Source organism: Stegastes partitus, unplaced genomic scaffold, assembly GCF_000690725.1.
Source record: "Stegastes partitus isolate 25-593 unplaced genomic scaffold, Stegastes_partitus-1.0.2 Scaffold71, whole genome shotgun sequence".
NCBI lineage: Eukaryota > Metazoa > Chordata > Actinopteri > Pomacentridae > Stegastes > Stegastes partitus.
In genome coordinates this window covers 217,091-231,616 of record NW_007577802.1, presented here as the reverse complement: position 1 = coordinate 231,616, position 14,526 = coordinate 217,091, and the positions used below count along the sequence as shown (strand labels likewise).

The window sequence follows — 14,526 nt, the reverse complement described above, 5'->3', positions numbered from 1 at the left end:
TGCACTATTTATAGAAAATTAATGATAAAGAAACGACACATTTGAGGGTTTTTTCTACTCGTGAACTCTGTTGCTTTTGTGATTTCCAGTTTTCAACAATGACAAGAAAAAAAAAAAAAGCAACACATGATTAACGACTGATTACTGCACCGGCACTCCTCTGCATCTGTTTTTGTTTGTCTTGCACGTCCAGCGTCTCATATCACAATAAATCATTCAGTCGGGTGTCTTTAGAACGCAGCGACACACCTCCGTGTAAAGAGGAACCCGACCTGAGAAACTGTAAATCAGCAGACGCACACCTGCAGCTCCTGTCAGTCATATTTATGTAACAGCTGAACAAAACAAGTTGTTCCGGTTTGCGTCGCCCAGTGTCACCACGCCGTTGTTTTTATTTTTGATTCTTCGGCCGCGTGAGGCTCAAGAGCTCAGAATCAGATCGGCTTATGGGAGTCTTTGATCTGCTCAGTTTGGAGTAAATTGTGGTGAGTTCTTTATCTTTCTTCAAGAGCTTCGGATTATCCGTAAAGGTCAAAGGAGCAGATTGGTAGTTCGCTTCGTCCTGTTGACGCAGTGAGACTGACGACTTTCTGAGCCGAAGGATTTCCTCAAGACACCAGAAAGTTAAAATCTACTCTGAGCTACAGCGAGCGAGCAGAGTTGTTATTAATATAATGACACGTTTGAGGTTTGGCTTTTGGCAGCAATTTCTCAGCCAGTTTAGGTCAACTGTGCTTTTCACAGTCAGACCTCCAGAATCTTTACTGATGATTAATCGATTAGCAGTCAGTTGTTAATAATCAGCAGCTGTTTTGATCATCAGTTAGATCATTGTAGAGAAAATGATTCCAGCCTCCTAAATGTAAAAATGTTCTGGTTTCTTTCTTTCTGTGTGACAGTTTTAACTGAATATCTTTGGGTTCTGTTGGTTGTGAACAAAACAAGACGCTTGAGGACACTATCTCATCTCAGATAACCACTGATTGTCATTTTGTGATATTTTGTAATTGAATAATCGAGTAAAATTACTTGACAATGAAAATAATTGTTCTCCTATGTGGAGCACACTTGGTCAAAGATTGAGTGTTCCTTTAGAAAAAAGGAGTTTTTCTCATAGAAATTGGAGATAAAATCTGGGTTTTTATATCTGTGTCTCCACCAATTACTGCATAAGGATGGAGCTGTCTTGTTGAGACGTTGTTGATGGTTTTAATTGGTAGATATTGGTTGGAGGAGATAAAGTTTGATGCATTTGCATTTGGCAGTTAGGATGTTATGTAGCATGTCTGACTGGTTAAGCTGTTCGTGCCGCCCTCCTTGTGTGACGATCACATTTTAGATGAGGTTGTAAAGCTCCATTACGTCTTTTTAATCTATTACACAGTGAACATTGAACTAAAGCTTTACTTCAAAATAAAAAATTAAAAAAATCACAAATTAAATTGTAATTTATGGAGGAAAAAAATGCAATTGGAGATTTCCCCCCCGGATTGTTCAGCCTTAATGTAAAGAACTGGTGTCACTTCACTCACTGATTGTTTAAAAGCACAAATTAGGCTTTAGGTATAGAGTTCTCTTTACAGTCGGGGCTGCAACTAATGATAATTCTTGTTGATTAATCTGCCATTTATTTTCTCATTTCATCAATTAGTTGTTTGGTGTAAAACGTTTGTCAGTGTTTCCCAAAGCCCAAGAGGACACACGTCTTGTTTTGTCCACGACCGTCGTAAAGGAGGAAAGAAATTTAGAAAATAATCATGTTTGAGAAGCTGAAATCAGAGAATTTTTACTTTTTTTCTTTAAAAAGTTACTTGAACCCATGATCAAAATGTATTGTTGTCAGCTAATATCTAACCGTTCCAGCTGTAATTCAAAATCATCCAAAAAATCTATCAAAAGCAGCAACTTCTCACATGTAGAGGAGGAATATTTGGGATTTGTGGTTGAAAAAAATCACTGCAAGGGACTCATTTTTTTGCATATTTCAGTGATTTCCAGCTTCATTAATCTGCAACCTGATGTCAATACATATTGTTAAAGTTTAATTTCAATCAGCCCTATAAGTTTTTACTGTCATCCATCCAGATGTTTGATCTTGCCACCCAGATTAGCTCCTGATAAACCTGATTAACTCGTCGTTTATGTTGAAGCTCATCTCAGGTAAATGAGGCGTCGTCGGCTCAGCTTGATCAGGATTTGTTGATTTTGTTTACCTTCCGTTTTCGCCTTCAGCTGCTCAGGCCTGCGGGGAAACGCTGCTCCTCTGGTTGATAAGTAACCGTTGATGAAAAGTCTTTCCATTCCGCTCCGTTGTCGGCCTCATTAGCTGCGTTTCAGCTGACGGGCAGCGCCGGCCGGAGACTTGACCGGAGGTTGTTAACCGCATTAGCTCGCCATGCGTTTCACCTGGAGGCCCAGCGGAGGGGTCACTTCTACCCAAACAGCCTTAAAGTCCTGTTTCCTCTTATAGGACACAGATCGTTTGGCTGTCATCTGAGGAAGTTGTCTAATCTTAGCCGTGAAACTTATCCCCCCCCCTTTGCTCTGAGGGCTGCTGGGTAGAAGCTCACTGTCGGAGGCTTCAGTCGCATTTGCTACCTGCGAACTGTGGCAGGAAGTTAGAATGAGAGTTACAGGTAAGCTGCATGGGCCGAGTGTTGGAAAGGCAGATGTCAGTGTTGAATTAATGTGTAACAACCACAGCGATGTGTTGTTTGCTGTCAGTGTGGCTGTGCATCAGATTCTGCAGCTGTTTAGAAAGCTGCAGTAACACAATGTTTTCACTGTTAACCCCCATAGTTTATTGGAATCAGTAACTCAAAGTGCGCATTGGATGAAAGGTCCAGAAATGTACAACGATGAGCTTCACTGACCTCTTTAAACGTTGCACTGAAGTCTTAAAAGCTTTAAAGTGATTCCACCCAGTTTTACAGAGTTATTATGCAACACGTTGGAAGCTCAGGTTTGCGAGTATTATTAGAAAGGCTGAAGGCTGAGTTGTAAATTGTGAGAAATGTAGAAGAAGATCCTGAATATCTTATTGTTTTTGCAGCAGAAATAGGATTTTAAAAAAAAATAAATTGCAGTCTAGTCCTTTAAAATCTTGTCATGAGGTTTAAGTGTTGAGATGTATTTTCTTATATTTTAACTTTGACAATTCACTCACGGCGATGTGCAGATGTCTGTCAGCTTAAGAAACACAATTTACACCTCTTTTATTGATCATCTCAGAGTAGACACAGAACAGAACAACCTGAATGTGCTTAATGGAGCTGCAGTGATCAGTTAATTAATTGATTAGTCGACTGAATGACAATTATTGAGCAGCTTTTTTGATAATCACTTCATCTTGTGTTATTTTTCAAGCCAAAACACTGAAAGTTTTCTGGTTCCAGATTATAAAATGCGAGAGTTTACTGCCTTTCTTAGTTTTGCGTTAGCTAATTTTTGTCTTTGTGTCACGCAAAATGATTTTAATAATGTCGATTATGTCTCTAAGATATTGTGGTTTTATTTTATTTTTTACAGTTTTCTGATATTTTATAAACCAAGCAATTAAACTATGAATTGAAATATTAATTAACACATTATTTAGTGATCAAAACGCTTAGAAACTAGTCATCATTTAAAATCAGAATGTTTGTTTTTGATCATTTTAGTATATTTGTGTTGTTTTCTGCTTTTTTTGTGATAAAGCTATTGATATAAGGCCACAAATGGGAGATAATCTGAAGCATAAGTTATTGATACTGTGGTCTTTGTCCGAAAGTTTCTCACAAATTTGCTGTGTGAACGATTATTAAAGTCCACATTAGTAGTTTCTGTTCCTCCCTCCGTGTTGTTTAGGATTTGCTGCTCCTTCCTGCAGGTTTCGGTTCTGGCAGCTCATGGAACAGGACACTTGGGAGATGTTTGGTCAGTCTAATGCGTTCTTCATTGAAAGTTTACTTTGCATGAATTTGGCAAAGAGCTCGTCCTTTGGTTTGAGTTGCTTCGCTTCATCTGTAAAAGAATCTGGATATATACAGTATGATTAGGAGAGCAGCTGCATGGAGCTTTGCCATTTGCTTTGTTTGTGTTTGTTACTCGATATTAGTGTTGTGATTTTTTACATACGGTAGCTTTGATGCTGCTGACTGGAAGCCCTCAGTGTCAGTTTGGCTCCAGATGTGAACCAGCTGCAACAACTTTTCACAAGAACCATCAGGACTCTGGTCAAGACAGTAAAGGCAAAAGCAAACATGACCTTTTCTCATTTATTAATAGCATCTCTCTGACCGTTTGTGGTGTTTTTGCTGTAATATTAGGTTTTCTTGATCCAGCTACATTTCAGCATAAACCTTCAAAGGCTTTTTGGCGTTTTGTACTGGAAAAACCAGCATTCTTTCTAGTTTTTTGCCCTAAATGACCCACCGTTGACATGGAAAATGCACTTTAGGGGCTGCCAAACTATATTTTTAAATGACTGTTTATAATTGACATGGAGAATCCAATTTTAATTATGGAAGCAGGTCAGAGGGAGGAGGAGGAGGAGGTGGAGGAGGAGGGCCTTCAGGCTGTTCAGGAGTGCAGTCTATTTGGGAACAGTTCATGTGCTCCGTAACGGTTGGTTCACGTCTCTCTTCTCCATATCAGATCTATAATAGCTCCTCTGGATGACGGATTCAGAAACATCGGCCTAACGACATCGCCACGCTGCTTTATTTAGGAGCGCACTGTAAACAAGGGTTTACATGTGCTGCCGCTGAGTCAACGCTCATCCGCAAAGTGGCCACTGACAGAGCGACCTTTCACATGTTCCCTCGGACACATGAGGTGGATCAAACGGAGCAGAATGCCAGTGTTGATCTGCAGTCAGCTGGATGGTATAAAAACAGACACAGCTGTAGAGGAGAGATGAGGCTGTACTGTCCCTACTACTTTCTAATCTCAAATATGCCTTGTTGTATTAGACTATTAGGAAGAACCACTGATGCTTCCTCATGACAGATGTCTGTAGTCCTTCTTCTAAAGTTTTCAGTCATTGCTGGTCCTCGTAAAATACTACTGGTGCACCCATGCAGAAATGACACGACACAAAGCACATTTAAAACTCCTGTATGCTGTGAAATGCAAAGATCAGCAAGGCCTTTAATATGATGAACGTTTATGTATATTTAGATGAGCACAACTACTGGATGGCAGCATTGGATGTGTTGTTTTTGTGCATCATAATGATGAAATACCTGGGATGTTTCTGCTCTCAAGCAAAAGCAGATAAAGTAGCATGTCGCAACTTCAACTTGGCTTGTGGGCCACAACATGAAGTGAAGACTAGGGGTTGACTGATTATTGGATTGTAAGTACTTTTTGCAATTAATATCATTAATTTTTAACCGATTTCCAGTAAAGTAAGTTGCATCTTAGCGTCTGATGCAGCCACGTCCCGCCCTCATGTCAAGGTAATAACCTCTGATTACTAACGGATCAGTGTCGAACAGCTATATTATAATGAAACACTTACAAAAATAGTTTTATTCCAAAAATAAATACCTTAAGTTAATATCTAGGGGTTTAAGTGCAAAAATGTAAGCAGCCATGACTTTTATTCACACTTAACTAAGATAACTAAAGGTTCGCACCACCAAAAAACAGAATGAAAGACCATTAAAATAAAAAAGCAAAACAGTGCAGTTGGCTGTTTATTAAAATAGAAAGTAATAAAAAAGAAAAAAAAGTTAAACAGCAGTGATTGATTTTCCTAAATTAGATTTTCACCAGTGTTTATACAGTCAAGATTAACATTTATATCTTCCAAAAAGCTGTAAATAATTACATAGTTGGGTAGAAAACAAACCGTTCTTCAACATGTTTTACTGCGTTCGAGTGAGTTCAAGATACCGACAGCAATAGAAGTCGTATGTTACTAAGCACCACTAGAGGGCCGAAATCTGAGGATCTGAGGTCAAAAGTCTTCAGGGTCTATAAAAACTACCCGGCTGTGTCGCCTTTGTCAACCTCATCTACATCTCTACTCCTCCAGATTTAACAAAACCGGCCGTCTCTGCAGCCGTGAAGTCGACTTGTGTTGTGAGAAGACAGCAGCCCTTTTGTTCCTGCTCATAATGTTTCCATAGAAAATGAACACACTGGACCTCTGTGCTCATAAATGTCAGATGCAAACACACCTGTGAAAAAGCAGAGGTCACATTAAGTGGGTCTCACAAAGACACGCTTTTGTGTGACGCATCATAAAATGGACGGCGGCCTTTCATGTCAAACTTAGGAAGAAGTTGTACATTTTTTAAGTTGTGCTCCTACTGACACGACCGAGCTGTGGAGTCAACGGGTTGCAGCGGTCGATTCAAATCCTGACAAAATGAGGAATGTTGTGTTTACATCAGAAGATTTATCGAATGCTGAGTTTTGCTAGTTGCTGCTCACCTGTGTGCATCACTAACCTGATTAATGTTTCCTTTGTGTTTTGTCTCAGTCTGCAGGTTGCATGGTAGTCTGGACTTGATGCATGGCAGTTGCATGACTGCACTGAGTCTTGTTGTGGGACTGAGAGCGCACAGCTGCAGCCATGGCTCAAACCATCCACGTGAACGGCAATGGCCCAGGTAACCAGCCTTTTTGTCGCATTACTTCATCACACCCGCCTTCTTGTGCTTTTAAATTGGATTTTGAGTGTATTTGTGAAACAGTAGCGTGCTAATATCTCATCCTGATATCTGTCTTGTGTGTTTTATTTGTAGTCTGACTCATCACGGTTTTGTTTTAGTTTTGATTAATAGTGCGTCCGCTGTTACCTATCATGAGATGTCAGGCCGCCTCGTGAGTAACATGTGGTCACCCGGGCTAAATAAAACTGAGTAGAACGGGGACACAATGGGGCTAAAGTTGGATCAGGTGTCCAGTGTCAGGCTTATGTCATGCAGGTTTATTTAACTGGTCGGCTCCGGCATCATGTCTGTTCGTGTCTCAACACTGTGATTTGCAAGGTTCTGATTTTAGCTGAGTCGTTCAGTAACCCCTCAGGCATCAAAAGACAAATGTGCATATAGTGACTGTGTATTTAAATCATGATAAAATCAGGGCAGCTAGTATTTGTAGCATCGGGCTACATGTACCAGGGGCAATATAATTACAACTAGTGAGCAGCTGAGCAATCTGCTATTTCTGGAAATGAGGGATGTGGCTGAAATATTTATTTTAATATGAATAGTTTTTTATTGTTTGATTGCTTTTTTCATGTTATTTTTGCATCTATGTGGCTGATATGACATTACATCAAACAGTCACATCAAACACCGCTACTGGCTAAAGCTAAGTCACATCAGTCCAGAGAAGGTAATTTAACAGTAATTATTGCCCAGAGCAGATAAACTCTGCACTTTGCATTTCAGATCCCTGCTTCTCAGTCAAATGGCTCTTGAAGTATTTATTATGGTGGAATGTTGCATATTAAGTTAAATCACAGGACTTGAGTTTTCCAACAGTTGTAGTTGCTCGTCTGTGCAACAAAGTGTTGGCGAATAAATATTGAATTTACATCAAATGTAATCATTGTTACAGCCTGTGTAAAGCTGTGTGTCCATCTCCACATCTGTTACCTTTGCATATATATGTTAATATCAAAAAACAAGAAAGAATGGAAAGGGAGTTTTCTAGTAATGCTTGGTACATATTTGTACAGAATTAATCATGTTTTCGAGATGAAGCAAAAGTTTTGTCTTTACTAGTTTCGCCACATATTTTTACACTCCTGCTTCTCAGTTTAATTAGTTGTAAAGATCTCTGTTGTTTCATAATGTTTGGCCTACTGCATATTGAAATAAACAGCAGAACTAAACCTTTCTCATGAGAACCAAACCGGTTCTGCAATTACAGCAAATATCTGCCTGATATCAAACATCGAGCCAACGTTACATCCCACTTTGTCTTCGAAAATAAACACACAATTTGCTTTTCATTGCAGTGATTCAGAAGTTGTGTTTCAAAGCTGAATGTAGGTTATATGCGCATATTTTCCTCTACATCTTAGTTTTACATTATCCCACCTTGATGATTCTGACATTTCCAGAGTTCATAAAATCTCTCATACATGCTCATGAAATGACTGCCAGTACTTTATGGTAAGATACATGTAAAAACAGAACAATGTCATGATTAGATTTTTTTTTTCTTGATATATAGGCTGATATATTAAAAAAAAAAAAACTGCAATAATTACATCACATGATGGAAGATCTGCAAAGCTGAGACTGCTCTGAAGAAACAAGATACAGCATGTGTGGATATAATGACTAATGATGATCATGATAAATGTAAAGGTGATGAAAATACCCAAAAAATAGCCTCAGGAGGAGTTCAGAGGTTTAAATATGATCTAAAGCATGTTTTAATCTGCGCTGTACGCATTTGTTCTCTCGTGGACGTCACACATACTCGCAAGAATGTTGAACTTTAGCTTAAGGTGGTCAAAAAGTCACATTTCGTCCAAGTCATTTCTGCTCCTGCCCTCTCTCTGAAACACACTGCGGTTGTGTTCACGCAGCGCACACGTAGAGAAGATTTCCACGCTTCGGTGTGAAATGATCGCCGTCAGCCGCTCTGAACACACACCTGCAGACGGCTCGCATTCCTGCGCGGTCTAACAGGAGAGAGTGAAGCTTCTTACTTCCAAATCCCTCCAGGAATGCACAGCATGCAGGACAGATGCCTTTCAGGACGCTCCAACGCCGTCCCGAGCGTCGCCCTGCCGCCACCGAGCACACGACTCTGATACCTTTACTGCGGATTCACTTCAAAGGCCACAGGCGGTTTTATTATCCAATTCCGGAGAATGTAAAAAAAAAAACTCTGAGGAATGCTACGCTAACACTGCTAACCTCCTCCCCCCCGGCAAACCGTAAAAATAGCTCCTCTGCAGTGTTGGCAGTTAACAGGCCAAAGTGGTCACCTGCTGCGGTAAAAGAATTTGAAGAAGACGGCGATATTTAACCTTTGGCGTGTAGATGCTTCGGTGTAGCTGCTATTGCACAAAAGCACTGTAAATTATTAAGTTGTTGATCAGAGCGTGGACCTTCTGAGATTGATTTTTGAAGCTGAAAGTGTTTAGTGGAAGTTTTTTACCACCAGTTTTACACATTAAGTTTAGGTGGTTGTTTATGAGAAGTCCTGCTCAGCCTGTCAAACATCTTCTGTGGCTCTGCAGGAACTTTGTTAGTTACTCTGAAGGTGTTTAGATTTTCTCAGCCTGGGTTTGTACATTTTTAACAGACGGTTTGCAACATAAACTAGAGGTGTTGAGTGACCAATTAGGAGTTTAAATGAAATGGTGCTGAGTTGTTGTTTTTGGTGAGATCGCTGCAAAGTGAGGAACACTGCGTAAAAGAGACCAATAGGCTACTTTTAAACAGTCCTGCATGCTTGTCTATATGTGATGTGTGAAGCTTAAACTTTGAAGAAGCAAATAACTCGGCTGTCTTTGAAGATGTCTACAGCATAGTTGCAAAGATTAATCAGTTACCCCAACTATTCGATTAATCAGCAACTATTTTGAGTAATTTATCAGGACAAAAGTAAAAGTTCTCTAATTCTGTCTTCTTAAACTTGAATATTTTCTGGATTCGGTCCGTCTATGAGAGTCGTCTTTTAGATTTGTGGGCAAAACAAGATATTTGTGTAGCTCATCTTGGGCTTTGGCAAACCCATTTCATGACCAAACAACTAATCTAAGTGTTCGAGAACAAAGTCAACAGGTTAATTGAAAAGGAAAATAGTGGTTAGTTCCACCTCCACTCTACAGTTACAGCAGATATTTTACCAGATCATATCAGAGTGTACCTGATAACAGGAATGACGGCCGCATTCCATTCAGGTGAGCTCTTCCTGGAAACTCATTACTGTTCATTCTGGTTTACTGACAGACACTTAATGGAACTCAGCCATCGTCATAATTACACCTGTGCTGTGATGACGGTCAGATAAATCCGTATAAAATATAATTTTTTGAGTTCCTGAACTTAATACTTAAACTTGTGAGGTTAGTTTGTGGCATAAGACTGATCTCTTTTTTTGGAAAGTGTTTTGGGTTGACAGCTGCTATATAAATAACAATCGCTTAACGTTTCCTGCAGTGACAAGCTGTGACTTCTGCTGTAAAAAAGGTCTAGTTTGGCAAAGAAGTGATTCAGGTATAATCAGTGTATAAAAAACTATAAATGTAAAAACAATGACTGTAAGAAACAAGCTAAGTAATGACAAAATATGCATGACACCTTCACAAATATTAAACGTTGCAAAAAGGATTTCTAATTTCTAATGCACAGATTTTAAAAGCCACTCTGGTCGTTGATTAAACACCTAGAAACTTATGTCAGTGTCTCAAAGTTACATATTTAATTTTTCCCCCAATATTTCACATGCAGCTGCAATATTTAGTTTTACTGTTTTTGTTCATTCTTACTGCTTCATCAGCTTCATTTGCAGCTGCAACAGGCAGCTGTTTCCCCCCAAAAAGCCCAGAAAAGCCCACAGTAACACTACCTGCTCTGCACCAAACAAAAGGCACAAACGGTAACTAGCTGGTGAACATAGTGCAGCTTTTAGCAGCCAAATGTTTACCTCAGGAGTTGGTCAAGACCAAAACAGGAGCTAAAACAGGAGAATATTGGACTCCCATTCATCAGGTGGACACAAACATGACTGATGATGTTGGTCCATAACAGCTGGATGTAGAAATAGGCAACTGTTTGCTAGCAAGTTCAAAATAACCAGTCGAAAGATGATATAAATACCTAATCGTCTTTCTCAGACCCAGTCAGTGTGATTTGAAGGATTATATTGTAATACCACCAGCTTGGCTAACTCCTGAGCAGGTAGATGGTAGTTTTAGCCTCCGCACATGACAATACTGTTCCTGTATTTTTAGATTAAAGCCAGTTTGTGCAGTGAGGTTTCTCTCCGATGAAATAACTGCCCAATGTGGGATTTTGGGCGCCTCAGTGCATTGAGCAACGGAGCATCAAGCACATTTTTCTAATAAAACCTCAGCTGATCTCAATTATTCTCTACATTCAGCTGCAGAACTCATCCCACAATCTTAAAATACGATTCCACAAACATTTACTGAATGTGGTTCTCAAAACTTTTTCACTTTTAGCAGGCGGTCGCAGATTTCAAGGGCAGTCGAGTAGAAAAAAAACGTGTTCCGAGCAGCATTACTAAGCGTCAGTGAGCAAATGTCCTTCACAAAGTTGACATTTTGGCAAAACAATTGCAAATTGTGAAGAAATGTGACTCCTGAACGTGTCTAAAGTCCTTGCAGAGTCGTGCCTCAGAACAGACCACAGTGTGTTTGCTTGAATACCATCAGTTTGTGGACAGAACGTCCAGAGATCCGTGTTCACTGTCGGGCCAATGAGTCGACCCCCTGCAGCTCATTTGAACCCACTGAAGTGGTTTTGTTTCTGCAGCAGTAATGGACCCAGCTGCCACTTAAAACACCCCCATGGTACCATTCAGTCACTTTCCCATTGTGTCTGTGTGTTTGTGTAAGAGCTGTGAGGTTGTTATAATAATGTGTGCCAAAGGGGCTGGACGCTGTGTCCTTGTAAACTAAACAGGATAATTGTTTTTCACTGACTGGTCCCGACTGCTCCGGACCCTTACTGTCTTTACACAACAGTGAGGATTTGTGAAGTGTGACTGCGTCCCACTGTGCATTAATTGTTAGTATCTGAAATGTGCCTCGACATTAAGGCGGAATAGTGAAGGGATTGAGTGTGACCAGCGTGAAGTGTGCACGAAAGCAGGAGGAAGTTCCCTTTAATCATGAGGGTTAAAAATGTTGTCCATCTGAGGTATAAATAACATTTTTGTTATTTGACATGCACACTATGGCTACATCCACACTAATATGTTTTTATTTTAAAACAAAAAGCTTCATTCAGATGAGCATCTTAGAAGAAAAAACAATAAAAATCTAACTTAGTTTGAACAGTAGCTTTCCTCCTCTGCATGTGGGCAGCAGAAGCATGAGACGATGCAGAATTTAACTACATGACAGTTGCTAAAAAGGAACAATATTAGCAACAGTTGTAATTTATTCAGGCTGATGACTTTGTTTTTCTCTGGAAAACGGGCACATGATGGGGGCGTGACGGATCAGAGGACACATAATGACTGATAAAAACCAATCACGAGGCAAACATGTGTGTCTGTGTCAGATATTTTTTTTCCAAAAATGTCCATCCCTGACTTCCAGACTGAAACAGAACCCCTCAATTTACTAATCATCTAAAACAAAATCAACAACATTTCCAAGAAAGTAGTCTTAAAGCAGTGGATGCTAGTTGTAAATGTAACAGAAGCTGTTTGTTGTAGAAGTGAAAACGTGTTTGTGGGGATGGAGCCTGTGAAACTGCAGTGTAAAGAGAAAAAAGGGCAGAAGCTTGATCTTGTGTGGATTTTTGCTTTTAAAAAAAAGCTTAGCATATGAAATTAAACCTATTGAGGCTCTTTTTAAGGTGATAACATCCACCTACCAACAAGTCTAAAGCTTATTTATTATCTGGTAATGTCTCATCTTTTTATTTGAACAAATATCAAGCTGTACGACACCATTTATCAGCTGCTTACAGCACAGTTCTGAGATCCCTCCCCAGTCTCACCTTCATGTGAGTCATGTGAGTCTTGGGTCATTAATGGGCCACGAGTCATGTGATTTGGTGGTGATAAAGAATACCTGGGGCTCCTTATCAGTCAGTCAGAACTGAAGAAGTCTCTAGAATGAAGGTGAAACCTGTTAAAGAACAAAAAAAGAAGTCCATTAACCTTCTACTGAAACACTTGTTACCATAACCTCAATGACTGAGAATCTACAGTCGATCGAACAGTTCAATAATTAGTTTATTGCCTAAATACCTGCAAAACTCGTCATTCATGAAATGTTAGCATGCCAACACCATAGACTGTATAAAAGATGGACGTAGCTGTCGTGACGTCACCCGTTGGTTTCTGCACTGAGAAAATGAAGCCAGGGTTTTGCTACTTCCTGGTTGACATCTTGGATTTTTGGAGCCAGTGACGCAAAAATCGTTGGAGGGGGGCGGAGCCATAGGAGCAGCGATTGGTCAGACGGATTGAGAGGCGGGCCCTCTCTGCCCGCCCACATTTACCGCCTTCTGCTCGCTTCGTCTGTATGGTCGCTGCCGACTGTCAATCAAGCCAGCCACGCCCCTTGCCCCACAAAATGTTGACGATTTTTTTAAAATTCAGTATTGATTTATTTTCAGATTGACTACCTGATCTCTGGACTTGACCATGAAAACTAATAAGAAAAAAATCCTGAGCTGTAGGAATGCAGTATTTCGTTATCTGTGATCACTTCTTTTTCAATTCATTTCTATGGGAGCCAGGGCTTTTTGGAGCCAGGACTAGTGGACGTAGTGATATTGCAGGTTTTTGACACTTCCGGGTTGGCTTCATTTTCCGGGGCCGGTTGCTACGTCCATCTTTTATACAGTCTATGGCCAACACACTAAGCGAAAAAGGACGAATGTGGTGAACATTTTACCTGCTAAACATCTTTGCTTTGAATTTGTAGGCATGTTAGCTCAGTGAACATGTATAAAACAGCAAGCATGACTAGCAGCTGTCTGTTTTGGTGCATATATCTGGGGAAGTAACGCATTTATTGCAAAAACCTTTCGTATTGTTTAGTTCTTGCTCCACTGACTTCCCAAACAAAATCGATCACACTACAGCTCACTGTTGTTCTCATCTTTGAAACATCCACAACAAAACATCTCCAAACACTGTATTGCCTCCCATGGGTACTTCATCTCTGTGGCACATTTCCTGTAAGCCGTTTGGTACTTAGTTGAATCATAATGTTCATTTTTAGCACTCGAACTGAACCAGCCTGCACACTCAGTGTCTTTGCTTGTTTTTCTTGACCATCTATGAGAAAAGACTGCAACGGGCACCGTTTTTCAAGCTGCCTGACTGTTTGCAGAGGAAGCCCAAACATTTCCTCCAGTCTGCATCATCGTGTACGGCGTTAAGTTGTTGAATTTGGCAGCAGCGTCTGGCACAGTCCTGTGAGTTTCTAGAAGAGGCTAATGGATCACAGTTAGCAGCTCTGCTCCGTCTGTCCAGCTTCTGTTCTCTTATTATTATTGTTTTTCGCTTTGTTTCCTGGGCTGGAATGAGGACGGATGTGTTTGCAGCCGTTGTGCTGAACTGCTGCAGTGTGAGAGTTGATCAAATGCTGGCTCTGCTTCTCTCTGGAGTAATTAGACTCTCAGGCCGAGCCAGGAAATACCAGGCTGAATGTAAGAGAAAGGGACGTGTGTGTGTGTGCAGGGACCAGCATTGCACATGTTATGTAGACAAAATCCAAGCTCCAGTAAGGTAGAGCGTTACACTGTAGTGTGAAGACTTGGTTTAAGTTTAGCATTAGTTGGATGTGGGTTAGAGTTGGTGGGGGAAAGTCTCCAGGAAATGAATGTAAGTCAATGGAATTCCCTCTGAAGT

At 40.3% G+C, this 14,526-nt stretch overlaps 1 protein-coding gene across 4 annotated transcripts in view; it reads left to right on the top strand.

Moving 5' to 3' along the window:
* kank1a (KN motif and ankyrin repeat domains 1a) overlaps positions 1-14,526 on the top strand; it is a 73,679-nt gene that overhangs the window by 33,522 nt on the left and 25,631 nt on the right. The window contains exons 1-2 of one of the 4 annotated variants that reach the window (XM_008276405.1): positions 403-485; positions 6,473-6,602. In XM_008276405.1, the coding sequence (XP_008274627.1) occupies positions 6,566-6,602 (37 nt within the window). In that variant the 5' untranslated portion in view covers positions 403-485; positions 6,473-6,565. Of the gene's footprint in view, positions 1-402; positions 486-2,576; positions 2,637-3,846; positions 3,916-6,472; positions 6,603-14,526 lie in introns of those variants that run through there. The other 3 variants (XM_008276407.1, XM_008276403.1, XM_008276406.1) reach the window with 3 other exon arrangements.